Below are 15789 nucleotides of genomic sequence, written 5' to 3' on the forward strand. Positions count from 1 at the left end.
GGATGGGCCGCGGCCCACCGGGACAATGCCCGGTCCTCCCAATGGCCAGTCCGGTCCTGTTGCCAGGTGAGCTGCAAAGCAGACACCGGCACACTTGCCTCCCGCCGCGCCGCATATCTTAATTGCGGACCTTCCCGCGTGCCAGCTGCAAGGCCTTCGCGTGCCACAGGTCCGCCATCGCTGTCGTAGGGGCAGCTGTGTGCTGGGATTGCGTATCTAGCCTCCCAAGGTTTGGTATAGATGAAGAGTGCGGACCTTACAGAAAAAAAGGAATTCACCCAAAGGTTTGTATTCACTCAAAGATTTGCTTTTTACTATTACAGTTGAGCAAGAGGAGGGACTCATTTAGTCTTTTACCTTTTTTTAGAAATTTAAAACCTGTACAGCCTAAAAGGATGAAATTCCTTGTAAGCATAAAGCTTATCAAGTTGGAAAAAGCTATTCTGCTTTTAGATTTTATCTACTTGGACTGTTTCCCCTGCTTTCAAACGCCCATGTTTGAAATTTTTTAATTCATTCCAATGTGCTAGTCCACACGAGCATTTTCTTGATGGACTGTAAGGATAACGCATCCTGCGACGGTTGGAAAGATTTAAATATAAAATTGCTCAAGAACGCATCCCATGTGGCCAAAACACTTAAAAATGCCTATAAATGTTCCAAATAGCAATGAGTAATTGTAAAAATAATTTAAAAATAAAAATAAATATCAAGCATCATTTGAATAACTTGTAAGGTAAATGTAAAATAAAAACATCCCAAAACATTACAGTTTCTGGACTACTACTGTGTTGTTTATTATTTCTTTACCTTTTTTTGTCAGGACTAATATATATATATATATATATATATATATATATATATATATATATATATATATATATATATATATATAATGAAAATGAAATACTATGCCCATGCTGAATGATCAATAATTTGTTTTAAATGCTAATGAATCATTTAGGTTGTTTTAGCTGATTAAATTAATGTATTTGTTTATTAGGTTCTGGACTCTGGAGTGGTAGACAATACACATGAAATATTTCAGAGTTCAACAAAGGTATGTGTTTACAAGACTACTTTTCTAGCTTTTGGTGGCATGGGGTTTTATATATACAAACCATACACAGGCAGAGTTGTTGCTTGAATTGTGAAAGATCTAGTACGTAGCAAAAGAGGAAATTCACTAAACTCATTGTATCAAAAAAGTGTACGTGGTCATATTGCACCTAACAGGAAAAGTCGATTAAAGTGAAATGATTATAAATAGATCTAGAGTCTAGTGTTTGGATGCTGTATATGTTACCGAGTTATGCCACAGTCCTTGCATCCACAAAAAACAACTCCTTAAGTACCATGTCCATATCTCAGGTGACACACAAAAACCTTAATACAAAGGATCATTTGTTAAATAAAAGTATTTTCACACAAAATAGGAGGGGGAATTTTGGAGGATAACGGCGTAATGAGGGTTTAACTAATAAAAGAATGCAGGTAGGGAAGTTTGAAAAGATGGGTTTTAGGTGCTCTTTTAAAAGTGCAGAGTAGGAGCAAGCCAAATAGGAGGAAGACCACCATTCCAGTGAGTCAGGACAACCTTGAAAAATCTTGGAGCCATGCATGTGACAAGATTGAGTTAGAAAGTCATTAGTAGGTCATTGGAGGATTGAAGAGAGAGTGACTTGGGCTGTATTTTTCTGTTGGGTCAGAAGGTAGATGGGACAAGAGCTGTGGAGGGGTTTCAAGGCAAAGCACAGGGTCTTGAATTTGATTCTAAGGTGAAATGGAAGCCATGGTAGAGAACTGCAAGGAAAGGCAGCAGAAGAGGAGTGGTGAGAAGGATGGCATTCATATTAGATTGTAGAGGAGAGAGTTGGGTTAGTGGAAAACCAGTGAGTCAGTACAGTTAATGTAGTCCAGACCAGAGATGACAAGGGCATGTACAAGCAGTTTGATTGTCCCAGAGACAGGTAGGGGTATATTTTGGAGATGTTGTGAAGGAGAAAAAGGCAGGACTCGGAATTGTTCTGATTGTAGAGGGTGAAGAAGTGGGCGGAATGTGGGGAGGGTCGAATAACAGTTGAGAATAAGTTGGGTGGGGGGGATCTGGAATGTGAGAGGGGGATATGTTCTGTTTTATCCAGGTTGAGTTTCAGAAACTTGTCAGCCATCCATGATGAGATGGCTGACAGACAGCATGAAACCTTATCCAGGACTGAGGGAGACAAGTTAGGGATGGACAGATAGATTTGAGTGTCATCAGCATACAGATGATATTGTGAATAAAAAAGGAGGAAATTACTCTGCTGAGTGGGAAGGTGTACAGCAGGGGTCTGCAAACTTTTTGGACTACTAGGCCATTTCAGGAGGTCAAGAAGGCACACTAGGCCAGAAGAAACAAGGTGTCCAAGGAAAAGTTTTTTTATTTAAAAATACAGTAGGATCGATGGGACCCATGATGTTGCATGGTCTTGGAGACAGATACAATATCAGGTTCTAATGATGAGGAGTTCAGTAACAGAATGTCATTAAGGTGATTGTCAGTGAGCTGAGAGCGCAGCTTGTTCTTACAAAACTTCATCTTGGAGAACAGCTGCTTGCAGGAGCAAGTGCTGCCAAACATTGCCATCACTCGCTTGGCACGGGCTAACAACATTGGAAACTGAGCATGTGGCAACTGACAGTAGAAGTCAAGAAAAGTCTCTTTACATGTGCGCCTGCTTGGCATCGAAATGCCCCTTGAGATTCGACCGCTTGACAGTGCTGTTGGTGTCGTTGCACACTAAACACACGTGGCTTTGTTGCCACGTTGGACGAAGAATTATTCGTCAGTCCATTCTGGATTTAAGACACGACATTCGAGGTCAACCCCCCAGGGACTGGTAGCTGCGCGTTGCTCCTGCTGGCATAGTAATTGGGGTAACTCTGCGGGAACTCGATGTGATTGATGATATCGCGGGAACTCCCGATAACGCAACAATTCAATTAGGCCGGATTCAACAATAATTAACTAGTGGGCCATTAGGCTGAACTGGAATACTGGCTAGGCAGCATCTGGCCTACCTCTGGTGTACAGAGAACGGGTCCAAGAACTGACTCTTGGGGAACAGAAACAGAGATGAGGAATTACAATTAAACGAAACTGGAAAGGAGCTGTCAGACAGAAAAGAAGCAAACCAAGAGAGAGAGCAGTGCCACTGATACCAATGGGGTTCATGAGATAGGACTGTAGCTAAAAAGTAGGGATAGGTCTAGTGACGGTTTCTTCAGGATAGGGAGAACAATGACAAGGTGGAGGGGTAGATACCAATAGAAAGCAAGGTTAAATAGTTCGGATAGTGCAGGGTATAGGAGTGAGCACAAAGTAGATCAAAGGGCACTGGGTCAAGCAGGCAGGTAGTAGATAGAGATGATGAGAAAAGAGGAGACATCATCCAGAGTAACACGGCTAAAGGATGTTAGTGATGATTTACAGGTGGATATGGTTGGAGTGCAACAGTGAGCAAATACATCATATTGGAGGAGCAGGTATGGGGTTTAAGATGAAGCAAATTGTTTAAAAAAAAAAAAAAAAGTGAGACTGAGTGCAGTGTTAAGGTGTTGTAGCCCGGATTTGTAGTTCATAAGGTCACCACCGAGTCTAGATTCCCTTCACTTGTGAAAAGCAGTCTTTTGTAAATGTTTAGTGTGAATATTGTGGCAAAGTCTGGGTTTTTAAAGTCAGGATTATGTCAGTTCAGTAGTCAGGACTCTCAAGTGTATACCAGACATTGTTTATGTAACATATACTGTGGCTTATGTAGTGCAGTGGTTAGCAATATGTCAATTTGCACCATAGCAGGAAGAGTGCACTGATAAATGGTGTAAATCGCCATGACCAATATGCCTAAATGGCTTAAAATTCACAAAAGTGAAGAATAACTCCATACAATATTATACATACTGCTAGTGCATCAGGAATAGTGGAAATCAACCTGTAATCGATCTTTTAATGATAATAAACATGCATTGTCTGCTTTTTTTTTGTCTAGATTTTGTTCTCTAGTGATTACGAAAACAGAACATTGGGTATGGAAAACTTTAACTACTTGTATTGTTTTGCACACTGGCAGTTTTTCATACAGCATTTATCAATAGGCTTTATTTCTAATTTCTGCTTTCCCCATACTGATGTTTAGAAAGCACAGCAGAACGGCAGTTCAACATAAATCCTACTTTATCTGTCTGTACATCAACAAATATACATTCTCTCGATGGTCCTTTTGAAAAACCAGAAATCGCCACTGGGGAGAATCAAACATGTGACGTTATCTCCTCTAAGCAAGATGTTTTCCCAAAGAAAAACAGTAGTTCAGGTATTTATTTCTGCTGCAATTAAAGTGATAGGGCATTAATGGCAATTGAAGCTGCTTTCTTTCTTTTTACTTGTACTAAATGTACGTTTTATAAATGTTAACTTTACTGTAAGTGTTGTAAAGATTTCGATATGAGCATACATTCTAAGGATAATAGAGCCACCATATTAGTACATTACCAGTAACATTATAAAATGGTAGTACTAAACCTATCATTAAGACTGTTTTTCACCTGCACTTTTGCAATTTTGTGCTTTAAAAAGAAATCTGCCTACTGTGTTGTTAGAGTTGTTCCTGTAAAAATGCAATAGGGTTGGTAATGCTCCATGTTTAATAGATCTGGAGTGCTTTCGGCTTCCAGCAGGTCACCTCTGGTTCCAGACTTGTTTGTGTGGAGCCTAAGCCCATGCTTAGCTTCACCCTTGGTAGCTCAGAAAAAAACAGCTACTGTGAATCTGCATTATATCCATGTTTATGCCAATCACTTTCACTGATGCTATATAATATTTCTTTTTTTCATGATACAATTGTTTTGGCCTTCACTGACCTTTATTTAATTAGTTATGGGGTGTTATCTTTTGAAACCTTCCTTGTTATAAATAAAAAAAAAAATCCTTGTAAAAATTTTCCTATTAGATGTATTTTAACTTCTTTTCTGTTATTTTAACTTCAAGGAATGACAGGAAACATTTTAGAGATTTTTATGTGCTACATATTTGGGGGGATGTGCACACGGGTAGTCATTGGAGGATGCTTCCTAGGCTCGCTCCTAACTTTTCCCAGGCTTTTCCTGACATTTTAAGTCCTTTTACCTCATGTTCTCACCTCCAGACAATTACCTTCCTTGTCTCTGCAGCCTTGGCTTCTATTCCACTCAATCTTGCCTGCATTGCATTCCAAGGGTAAGTGAACCATCAATCTTAAGCAAATCACAGAGACCCTGGATTGTGTGCCTGTCAAAATCGTGCTTGCCTCAGCTGATGAGGATCTCTTAGGCAGAACTGTTCTGCAAATTCAATGTTCTGCTGCACAGATTCCTGCAAACTACCTTTCAGACAGATCACTGATTGTTTGCTTTACGAAATAGGAGACCTAGGACATTGCACTGCTGTACTGAAGATGGCTTTAATGCCCTGCATTCCAAATATATGGAGCATGACAAGGCTCTACAACATCTTAGAGATAGGAATAAACCTCTGTATGCTAATGTGGATGACATAGAAAACCACTTTCGCAATGCTAACCTTCGAGATTCAGAGATTGCCTGAACATATTACTGACCTGCAGGCCACTTCTTTCATCTAGCCCCTGACTTCCCCCTAGGATGATTGAAAATTGAAGGAGTTTATAGAGTTCCATTTCTGAAAAAATCTTCAGAATCTCCATGTAATAAAATTGGTAAACGTCTCCACTACAATTCAAAGGAGCAGCCCTCATTTAATCGGCTAGGGCAAAAAAACTTTCTTCTAAGGTCATATGTACCAACTGTTTGCACACCTTGTTCCATCTATCATAGCCAAGAGGCACAACCTGGATATTGTGATACATCTTGACTATCCTTATAGGTGGGGCTTCCCATTTCACCTTCTTTTTCCTTACAAAGATTATAGGTACGTCTTTTCATTGCAGAAGGAGGCTAATATAGTGCTAACTAACCTAGGTCCAGGACTTTCTTCAGATCAGGATCCTTTGTGCAACAAGTCACCACTGGCAGATCGTCGTCGCTGCCATTCCTCACTGCGAGGAAAGCCCTCTCCTCCTCATTATTCTGTGGATGATGATCATCTCATTTGGGTAAACATCTATTATTCCTTCAAGTTTCTGTCCTTTTTCCTCTGTCTGAGCTTTTTAGAAAATACTTCTACCGTACAGTGTAGGAGGGGAGGGGGGGGCCATAGTTGTGTATTGTTTTTCACTATCTATGTGTTACTTTCACTGTTTACCTTACAACTGGAGGGTTTCTAACCTCCCATCTTCAGGGTTTTTTATCCCCTTTTCTTATTGACTCCATTGTTTTCCCAACTACTAGACTAATGTCTATGAATAGGTGGGTTCCCTGCCTCTCTGTATTGCACCTCCAAATATTCTGTAATGGCTGTTTGGTATTTCGCTTTTAATTATGCTAAAGGTTGCAAAAGTTTGACGTTTCATACAGTCATAATTACATTTGGGTTGAACAGAGAATTGTATTTTACTGGGGCAAAGTGGCCTGGGGAAGTGTCTTTATGTACCCACCTGGACACTGGCCTGGAGTCTTTTGGGTTCTATCCCTGAGATTTTTACCTGCCCTTCATATGATGTTCTTTTTTATTTCCTTTTTTTTTTTTTATTAATTTGCTTTGTGTGTGTTTTTATGATTTTTTTTATTGTGTTTGTTATTGTCTTTCTTTATGCGTCATAATTACATTTGGGAGACAGTAGATCATAATTAAGAAAATTTATTGTTGCAACAGAGAAAATCAAATGGTTAGCATTTAAAGCAAAGAGATTCTAACTAAAACCAGGAAATAAATCAATCTTTATAGGCATACAGAACCACTCCTGTATAGGGCTTAAGCTGTTATCTAATTGTCATTAAGCAAATTGTCCAATAACATACTCAGAAGTCCATATAAGCATAAATGTTCACAAACAGTTAATGGGGGTGGATAAACCAGTTGTCTAGCACTTTTGGTACAGAAATGACTCCCACCATCTTGGATTCTTGTTCAAACTGATATTAACTGCAAGGGTCTCTTATCAGCCTTCTAAGCCATTCTGTGCTCAGCTTTCAGGGTCATCCAGCTGACTATTTCTGTTGCAGGTGCTGGTCTCTAAAAACAAAAAAAAACAGTCACTATTCTTCATATAAGCAGAGTATACTTTAAAAGCTATATAAGGACCCCTAAATTTTTCTCTCATTCCCTCCTCCTGACCCTATTTGAGGGTTACACTCTATCTTTCCCTCCAATCGATGTAAAAGATTCAGTGCTACAATCACCTTCTGGGTGGAGAGCCCGTCTTTTCCAGGATGTGAATCCCTTGTAAATTCTGAGGAGTATTGTCATTTACAACATCTATGTCATCATATCTATCCCAGTCTGGCTCTTGATACGTATTTAATGTCTTCAAGTGGGGGGGGGGGTTCTTTTCTGAGACATTCCTCTAACTGTAGTACATCTGGCAATAAAACACATTTATAAAGCATTTACACAAATAGAAGAAATAGGAAAATATGAAAAATTAAAGACCATTTCCAGACCATTATTTCCACATATAAAGTAGTATGGGTCTCTGCGTATAGACATTTATCACGCTTGGGGAGACGGGGACATTAGGGGGCGCTATGGTTTGCACAAAAGTGGTGTGAAACCTGAGAAGGGCCAAGGCGCAGAGTCAAAGCAGTAACCAGGTCTTCTCCAGAGCCTCTAGTGGTGAGGATGTTGCGCTGCTGGTTACTGCCAGGTTGCAGTCCTTGGGCACACCAGGGTGGGCAGGATAATACATGGTACCAAACCACTAAGCAGAAGAATTGTCAAAGAAGGCCAGGGTCAAGACAGGCAGCAAGCAAAAGAGGTCAGGTCCCAAGCCAGAAGTCAAATACCAGGGATCCAGGAAATAGACACTAGTGACACAGGGGACACAGGGGAAACTGGAAGCAACAGGAGGCACAGGTGATAAAGGAGTATCCACAGACAGAGAGGAACACTGGAATAGCACAAGGGAATTGACTGGGAAATAATAGACTGTGCAATGAGGGGTTAACACAGGAGCTGGACAGGGGAAATACTGAATTAATCAACAGGTTTACAGGAAATGCTCAGCAAGCTAGGCGCTCGGCACTATTGGAACCACAATGCACAACGCTGAATGCTGTGTCTGAGCTAGCTAAATAGCCAACGATAATTAAGAGGCTATTTCCTGATTGGCCGTCAGGTTGAGCGAAACTGATAAAGCTTGGGAGAGCAGGCATGCCCAGGGTCAGAAGTGCCCGCATGCTAGGGAGGGAGGAGCATGCGCTTTAGCGAGAAAAGGGCAAGTGTGACAACTTTGACAAATTCACTTTATAATTGAAGGAGCACATCAAATCTGCAAATAAAATACAATATAAAAGCAGGATAGGCCAAAGCACTGAACAACATATTAATATATAATTCCGATATTTTCATCCTATTTCTGACAAATATAAAAATTGAAGCTATTCGTTCTTAAATGTCCACAGTTTGACTGGTTTTCTAATCTTAGCCAAGTATACAATTCTTAATTCTTTTGTAACTTCTTTATTATATTGATACAGACAATAATCTTTCTTTAATAATCTTAATTATGTAAAGAGGGGTGCATTAAAGGTAAGCCATCAGAATGTATTGGTTTATGTATGCATATCATACAATTAATTAAATTAACTCTGTAAGCTGCTTTCTGGTGCAATTAAAAGCACAAGTGGTTGGCCTGTAGGTAATACACTGTCATGTAACATGAACAGGAATTCAAAGGAAGTCAATCTTTTGTTGGTGATTGAACTTTCTTGCAGCATCTGGTTGTAGCCAAGTCTCTTTTACTTGTAATCTAGCAGTTGTGATAGAAATTAGGAGCACAAACAGATCTTGACATTGGGATTCCAAGCTGCATTTTGTAAAGTTGTTCATCAGATCGCAATCTCCTGACTTCAGACTGCATATACCAGGATTCTGCAATAGAAGAAACACTTTTGCACATATATTAGTTCCTGAGACAAAGATTACACATATCCAGACAAATCACTAATATACTGCGGTTCGTACTAATATGAAAATTTTAAACCCATGTTTGTATAATTGTGATCGTTTACTTTTTTAATCATACCATTACATCTTTCTACTTTTACTAAAATCTGAGTGAAACAAGATATTATTGTTTTATATTTAATCTGATGTATTTTGTACATCATCTGACTCTATCTAACTATATGATTTTTAAAACTTTATACCTACACAACAATTTTTGTAAAACCTTTTTCTTGATGCCTTGGCAGTTTCACTACTTACTGTTACATAGTTACATAGTAGGTTAGGTTGAAAAAAGACATAAGTCCATCAAGTTCAACCACTAGGGAGATAAACATATCCCAGATATAAAACCCTATAAGACATGGTTGGTCCAGAGGAAGGCAAAAAAAAAACCCTGGTACAATTTGCTTCAACAGAGAAAAAAAAATTCCTTCCTGATTCCATGAGGCAATCGGATGTTCCCTGGATCAACAGTCACTGTTATTTTTACTTTAAAGCCTTAATACCCAGTTATATTCTGTGCTTCTAGAAAAACATCCAGCATTTTCTTAAAGCAATCTATAGTAGATGCTGAAACTACTTCCTGAGGGAGCTGATTCCACATTTCCACAGACCTTACAGTGAAGAATCCCTTCCTTATTCGGAGCTTAAACTACTTTTCCTCTAGACGCAAAGAGTGCCCTCTTGTTCTTTGTAATGATCTCAAAGTGAATAATGGGAAAGAGAGTTCTCTTATGGTCTCTATATGGACGGTTTATATATTTATACAGGGTTATCATATCCCCCCCTTATACGTCTCTTCTCAAGGGAAAAGAAATTCAGTTCAGCTAATCTCTCATAGCTGAGCTCCTCAATTCATTTTTTTAATTTAGTTGCCCTTCTCTGCACTCTCTCCAATTCGACAATGTCCTTTTTGTGAACTGGTGCCCAAAACTGAACTGCATATTCCAGATATGGTCTGACCAATGCTTTGTACAGGGGCACTGGCCAAGCCTTTTTTTTGTGTTGGCAAGCTAGTTTATACACATCTACCACTTTTAAATTTACTATAGAAGATCTGCAGGCACTGAAATAGGTTCAAAGGCTGTGAAAAATGTATGGTGGGAACTTTTGCTGGCTTGTGTGGATTATTTTTGGTACAGGTCAAGCACCTCTGCACACGGTCCTGACATTTTCCTAATGTGTCACTCGTGAAACAGGTAACTTTGATCATTTGGGCCATTGCCTTAGGTTTATTATGTCCATGGACTAGTTGTAGCATCATATTTTCTACCTGTGGTGGTAAGCAAACTCCTAAAAATCTTGGGTCATCATACACTGATAACATTGGCTCCTTCCACCCTTCGGGTGCACTGTCTTGCAACAATTTTATTCTCTGCATCCCATTGTCGAATCTTTTGTCTCTGTTCAAGTTTCTTCTTAATTTTTTCTTCCTCCTTCTCATAATCTGTAGTCTTCTGTACTACTTGGATCATAGCAGTTCCTGATTATTCTGCTATTTTCGTGATTGTGAGATCTGTAAGGCTATTTTCTTTTTCTTCCTAGGATACACATCTGGTGCAGGCTTTAACCTTCAGTACAGCTACTTCTAGTGGTTTGATGACTGCATCAAATAAGTCTTGAACTTGTTCCTAATTTTGGATTGGGTTCCCAGCAGTTCTGTTGAATCCCCTGTTCTTCTACATGGGTCCATAATCATGCACAACCTCTAATGCATAATGGTTATCTGTATGAATGTTCACTGTCTTGCCTTCTTCCACTTTGCATGCGTTTGTGAGGGCTATCAATTCGGGTTCTTGAGCGGACATCAAAGAAGAAGTGATTGGGTCTCAACCACACTCTCAAGTGTTGTCACAGCATATGCAGTCCTTGGGGTCCCATCTTTGTAGAGCTTTGATCCATCCACAAATATGATCAAATCCGGGTTTGTGAGGGGTGTGCCTTGACTGGGGATATTTGCCTCTTTTCTTCCTCCATTAGTTCCAGGTAATTGTGGTCATCCTCCTCTTATAAGTCTCCTTTTTTTCTGGTAGGTAGGCCGGATTCATGGTGATACATCTCCATTTTTCTGGATTCCAGTAGCATGTGATGGTTGCTTCATACTTAGTCTTGCAGATGACAAGTCTGTGTCCTTGACAGGATCTGTTCAGCAGCATGTGTGGTATACACTGTAAGTGGCTGGCCCATTTTCACCACTGCTACTTTGTCCGCCAACAAACCAGCTGCTGCCACTGCCTTGACACAAGAAGGCAATCACTCTCATAGGCCACAACATGTGTTCCTGATAGGGAAGGCTGTATAAGCACTGCTTTTCCAGTGGCAGATTTCACTGAGCAGTAGAGTTCAAAAGGTTTGGACTAGTTTGCTAGTTTGAGTGCTGGGGCTGCCAGGACATCCACCTTCAGTTGTCGCACACTCTCACACAAATCACTCCTTGCACCCATGCTTGTTTAGTGCCTACAGCTGTAGAGCCATTTTGGTCATTTATATCCGCATCAAGGTCTCTGCTAGTTTTAACTGCCCATCTATGATATGGTTACACATCCTCATCCCTTCCTTGTCCCATGTCCAGCAATCCACTGGTATTTCTTAACAAAGTTTACTACGATCTCTTCTTCGGTCAGTATTGCACACATCTAGTTTTTGGCACAAAGTTGTTCTTCTAATGTGTCCTTGGCCATGGGCTATCCTAGTCTTCATAAGGATATTTGCAGAGGGTAAACGAGGCTTGTCATCTCTCTTGTATTTTATTTTTCCAACTCTGTATTTCTTCATATGTGAGCTTGCACTTTAGCAATGGTCACCTCATAAGGAAGCTTTATTACATCACAAGTAATTACACTTGTTTTGTTGGGGAGGGTTCCAGTAAAGGTCTTGAACCATCTCTCCTTCTATGTAGCTGAACACAATCATGTGCATGAGGGGGTATGATACATTTCTCCCTCCTCTAATGAATACATTTCTGGACAAGCAGAGGTACTGCTGGGTGATGTGAAGCAAATACATTGTAAGATGTCTGTCCAAACTCAGTAAGCAATCTTCTGCACCAAGAGTGCTGCTTCAAGTACAGCTCTGACACATGTGGGTGATCCCATGATTACAGGATAACAGGGAACACATACCTATACCACAACTGGTGATTCAACTCCATTACCAGTGCCACTTTTTACGTACACATCAGTCCTTGGACATTTGTCTGTTTAAGTCTCTGAAATGACACTTCAGCCTTAGAAGTCCTCTGAAAGGGGACAGGCAATAGCTGGTACAGGGCAATTTCTACAATTGGGTAAACAACAATCTACTGAATGTGTCTATCAGTATATGAGAATATCAACAACATATTTGAAGGGGTGATAACACATTCTTTACCAGCAAATACCATTTCCAACAATCAACTTTCCCCTTTTTACTCATATGCCTCTACAACCTTACATTTTATTTTCATGCTTTTCAGTTCTAGGCAACACATATTGACCTTTGTAAAATTTGCAAACTTTTTGCCTCTGATTAATTCTTCTGTAATCTTTCTTCACTTTGCTTTTTCTCTTCAATCATGTACTCAATGATTATTTAGTACATTTTTGACTGCTGTAGATGGCATCAACTTCCACCCAGTGCGAGCATTGTACAGTTTCTTTCTCAGCTGAGTATCCAGTTTAGCTGCACATCGTTTGTACCAATCACAGCCTACATCACAATTACCATTATCAGCCAATTGCAGTGGTAGGATGTCAAAGTTTACATTATTGTTACATATCCCTGCAGGACCAGGGGATCTGTGCCCCTTTCAGTGTCGCCCACCTTGCACTCCCCTGCGTCCAGCACCAGCTCTGCTCAGGGATCATCTCCTCGGCTGGCTTCCAGGTCATGTGACTCCCAGTCAGCTGCTCCATTATCTCAAGGGACTAGAGTGTTCCACAGACGCACTCCCCCTGCTGGAGGAGGTGTGAACACCACCAACCTCGCGTCTCCAGCACCCCTTCTGGTAGGATAGGAAACAAGCAGGTCATATGGCTGCCATCCATGGCCTGACTTTCCCTTTATAAGGAAGTGACTGGCAACAGGAAGTTGCCTGAACAAGGAGTTCCATTGGCTCGGCTCCCAGGTTCCTGGTTTTTGAGTTTGCGCCTACTGTTCCTGATTGTTCGTATATCAACACCTGCTTGACCGTGACTATTTCTGACCACTGCCTGCCCTGACCTTTGGCTTTTCTGACTACTCCTTGTCTCTCGTTCTGGTACCACGCTTTGTCCCTGCCTGTCAGCAGTCACCTGCCTCTGCGTGCATGGGGGGCCACAACCTGGCAGTTGCCCGCAGCATAACATCCTCACCTCTAAAGGCTCTGGTGAAGACCAGGCAGCTGCTTAGACTCTGCGCCCTGTGGACGTCTCTGCCAACTGAGGTGGTGACACGGAGGGTCCACCATCCTGCCTTGCAGCACTGTGACAATTATACTCTATAAATTTCCTCTATTCTCCTTACGGTGTCTTTAACTACCTGATGTATTTTATGTTTAATAACCAAATCACATGTAGTTATAGCAGTAACTAGAAATTCATTTCCCTCAGCATCCAGGGAGTTTTGTGTTTCTGGTGGGGCTGGACACTGGAATGCAGCTGCTGCAGTCTCACTACTGCTCTTCTCCTTTTTGGGAGCCGACAATCATTAGCCAAACAACCTCTGCAATCAAAAATATACATTTTCTTGTCTTTTACTATTGAGGATAAGACATTTTTACAGTAATTGTAAGTGTCTCAAAAGTAGGAAAAGGTCATCCTTACTGGCTTAATAAGCGCAACAGTAGTTGCTAAGTCTCCTATATTCCATGTTCAGTCCGTATATGTAACTGCAACGCCTACTGAACTGCTACATAACGATTAGGAGGAGAAGGCATTGATCTAATTTCAGGAGAATCTGTACTTGATAGGGACTCTTTAACGGGCAGATTTTGAAGTCCCTGGCTAATTATGAGAACTTTCCACCATTCTCTATTTAATCTCATCTCTAGAGGGATGAATAGTTACATGTGTAAGTAACTTCTTCTGCACTCTAAATCTCTATGCTAATTTTAGTTATACATTCCAATCCTACACATTCCAATCCTTACACAATAACATTTCTGAGTGGGATATAGTGTGAACTGAGTTGGGTTAGTGTGAAGAGCTGTTAACACGTATGTCCCAGTTTCTGGCACAGGTGTAATACCATCTTTAGTTAGTTTTACAGTCATTTTGTTTGCATCTCCTATTTATTTACCATATTTGTGACACATTCTTCTTTTGTTCATACTCTGCAATTGGCCATGATAAACCCTATACACCATCAACCATAGTGGCAAATTATATGACCCATCCTTTGGTATGTTATCCGGGTCATGTTGTCCATGATAATATTTTAGTGGTCTTGCCCAACCAGTAACCTTATCAATTTGTCACTTCTGTGAGTGGACTATTTGTGCCCTTAGGGGCTCTTGAGGTCTCATTGCCCATGATTTTCACCTGCCCCTATCTCAGTCTTAAGCTACGTACACACGTCAGATTTTTATCGCCCGATAATCGGCATTGGCCAATTATCGGGCGAAAATCTGCCGTGTGTACAGTCGGTGTCGTCCATCGTCCGGACGACCGACCTGCCGGATCCACGGACGATGGACGACAGCCGATCGTAATGAAAGTGAAGGGGAGAGCGCGCAGCAGGGTGCCGCTCCGTCGCTCTCCCCCTCCCCTCTCCATAGAGCATGAACGGTGCTGTATGTACAGCACCGTTCATGCATCGTGCACTCCCTTGTCGTTGGAAAGGATCGTGAAAGATCCTTTCCAACGACAAAAATTGGCAGTGTGTACGCAGCTTTAGTCTTTTGAGTTGGCCTCTTTCAGTTTCCGTTTAGCTTATCCAACCCTCACCTAAGACTCTTTGACTGGCTGGCCTAGCCGACATCAAAATATCTCAGTCTGTTAACTATTCCTGTAGTTTCACCTGAGAACAACCATCCTGCCAGGAGCAACCTGTTACAAATGGGAATCAGCCCTTGATCTTTTAGTTAGTCTCTAGGATAGCTCACCTTACTTTACTCAATGACTAAATCAGAGACAGTATCTTAAATCAGGTAGATATGTTGCTGACCTCTCTCTCCCCCTCTCTTCTCTTACTGAAGTCACGCTCTTTTACCAAAACATACAACAGAAATGTGACAAATCCTTCTATTGCAGCAACAGGCAAGACCCAAATCTCTTTCATCTCTAGTGTCAATGTCAAAGCTAAACTTTTACAGCAAGATATCAGGTTATACACTTTAGATGCATTCATCTCGTCATCGTCTCATCCTTACTTGAATCCGATCTGGTAATCCCCGGAACCAACACTACTAGCCGTGGCGGGCAGAATATTAGTAAGAAAAAAGTTCTAACCATGGCCACTGGTTCTGCCTCCGCCTCAGTCCGGGAAATTCTGTAATGGATCTGAGTCATGGCACCAAATGTTCGGTTCTTTTACGGGGTCTACAAACCGACCATCAAAGATGAGACAGTAGAACCTAATTAACCCCCCTAGCGTTTTAATTCTGTCATTTTTTGATGCAAAAAGTGATCCTATTTTTTTTTGCTTAGAAATTTTTGTTTATATTGTGGGCCTGTAATTCTTAGGATTAACTCCCGGGTATAATTATTATATTTATTTATTATATTAGA

General features: G+C 40.8%; 1 protein-coding gene across 7 annotated transcripts in view; it reads left to right on the plus strand.

Moving 5' to 3' along the window:
• The window catches only part of LOC140331210 (uncharacterized), a 154324-nt gene that overhangs the window by 117862 nt on the left and 20673 nt on the right, over positions 1 to 15789 (plus strand). For all 7 annotated transcript variants that reach the window (XM_072412024.1, XM_072412021.1, XM_072412020.1 and 4 more), the window contains 3 exons: positions 1004 to 1060; positions 4032 to 4068; positions 4179 to 4355. In XM_072412024.1, the coding sequence (XP_072268125.1) occupies positions 1004 to 1060; positions 4032 to 4068; positions 4179 to 4355 (271 nt within the window). The remainder of the gene's footprint in view (positions 1 to 1003; positions 1061 to 4031; positions 4069 to 4178; positions 4356 to 15789) is intronic.

This window comes from Pyxicephalus adspersus, chromosome 5, assembly GCF_032062135.1.
Source record: "Pyxicephalus adspersus chromosome 5, UCB_Pads_2.0, whole genome shotgun sequence".
Classification (NCBI taxonomy): domain Eukaryota; kingdom Metazoa; phylum Chordata; class Amphibia; order Anura; family Pyxicephalidae; genus Pyxicephalus; species Pyxicephalus adspersus.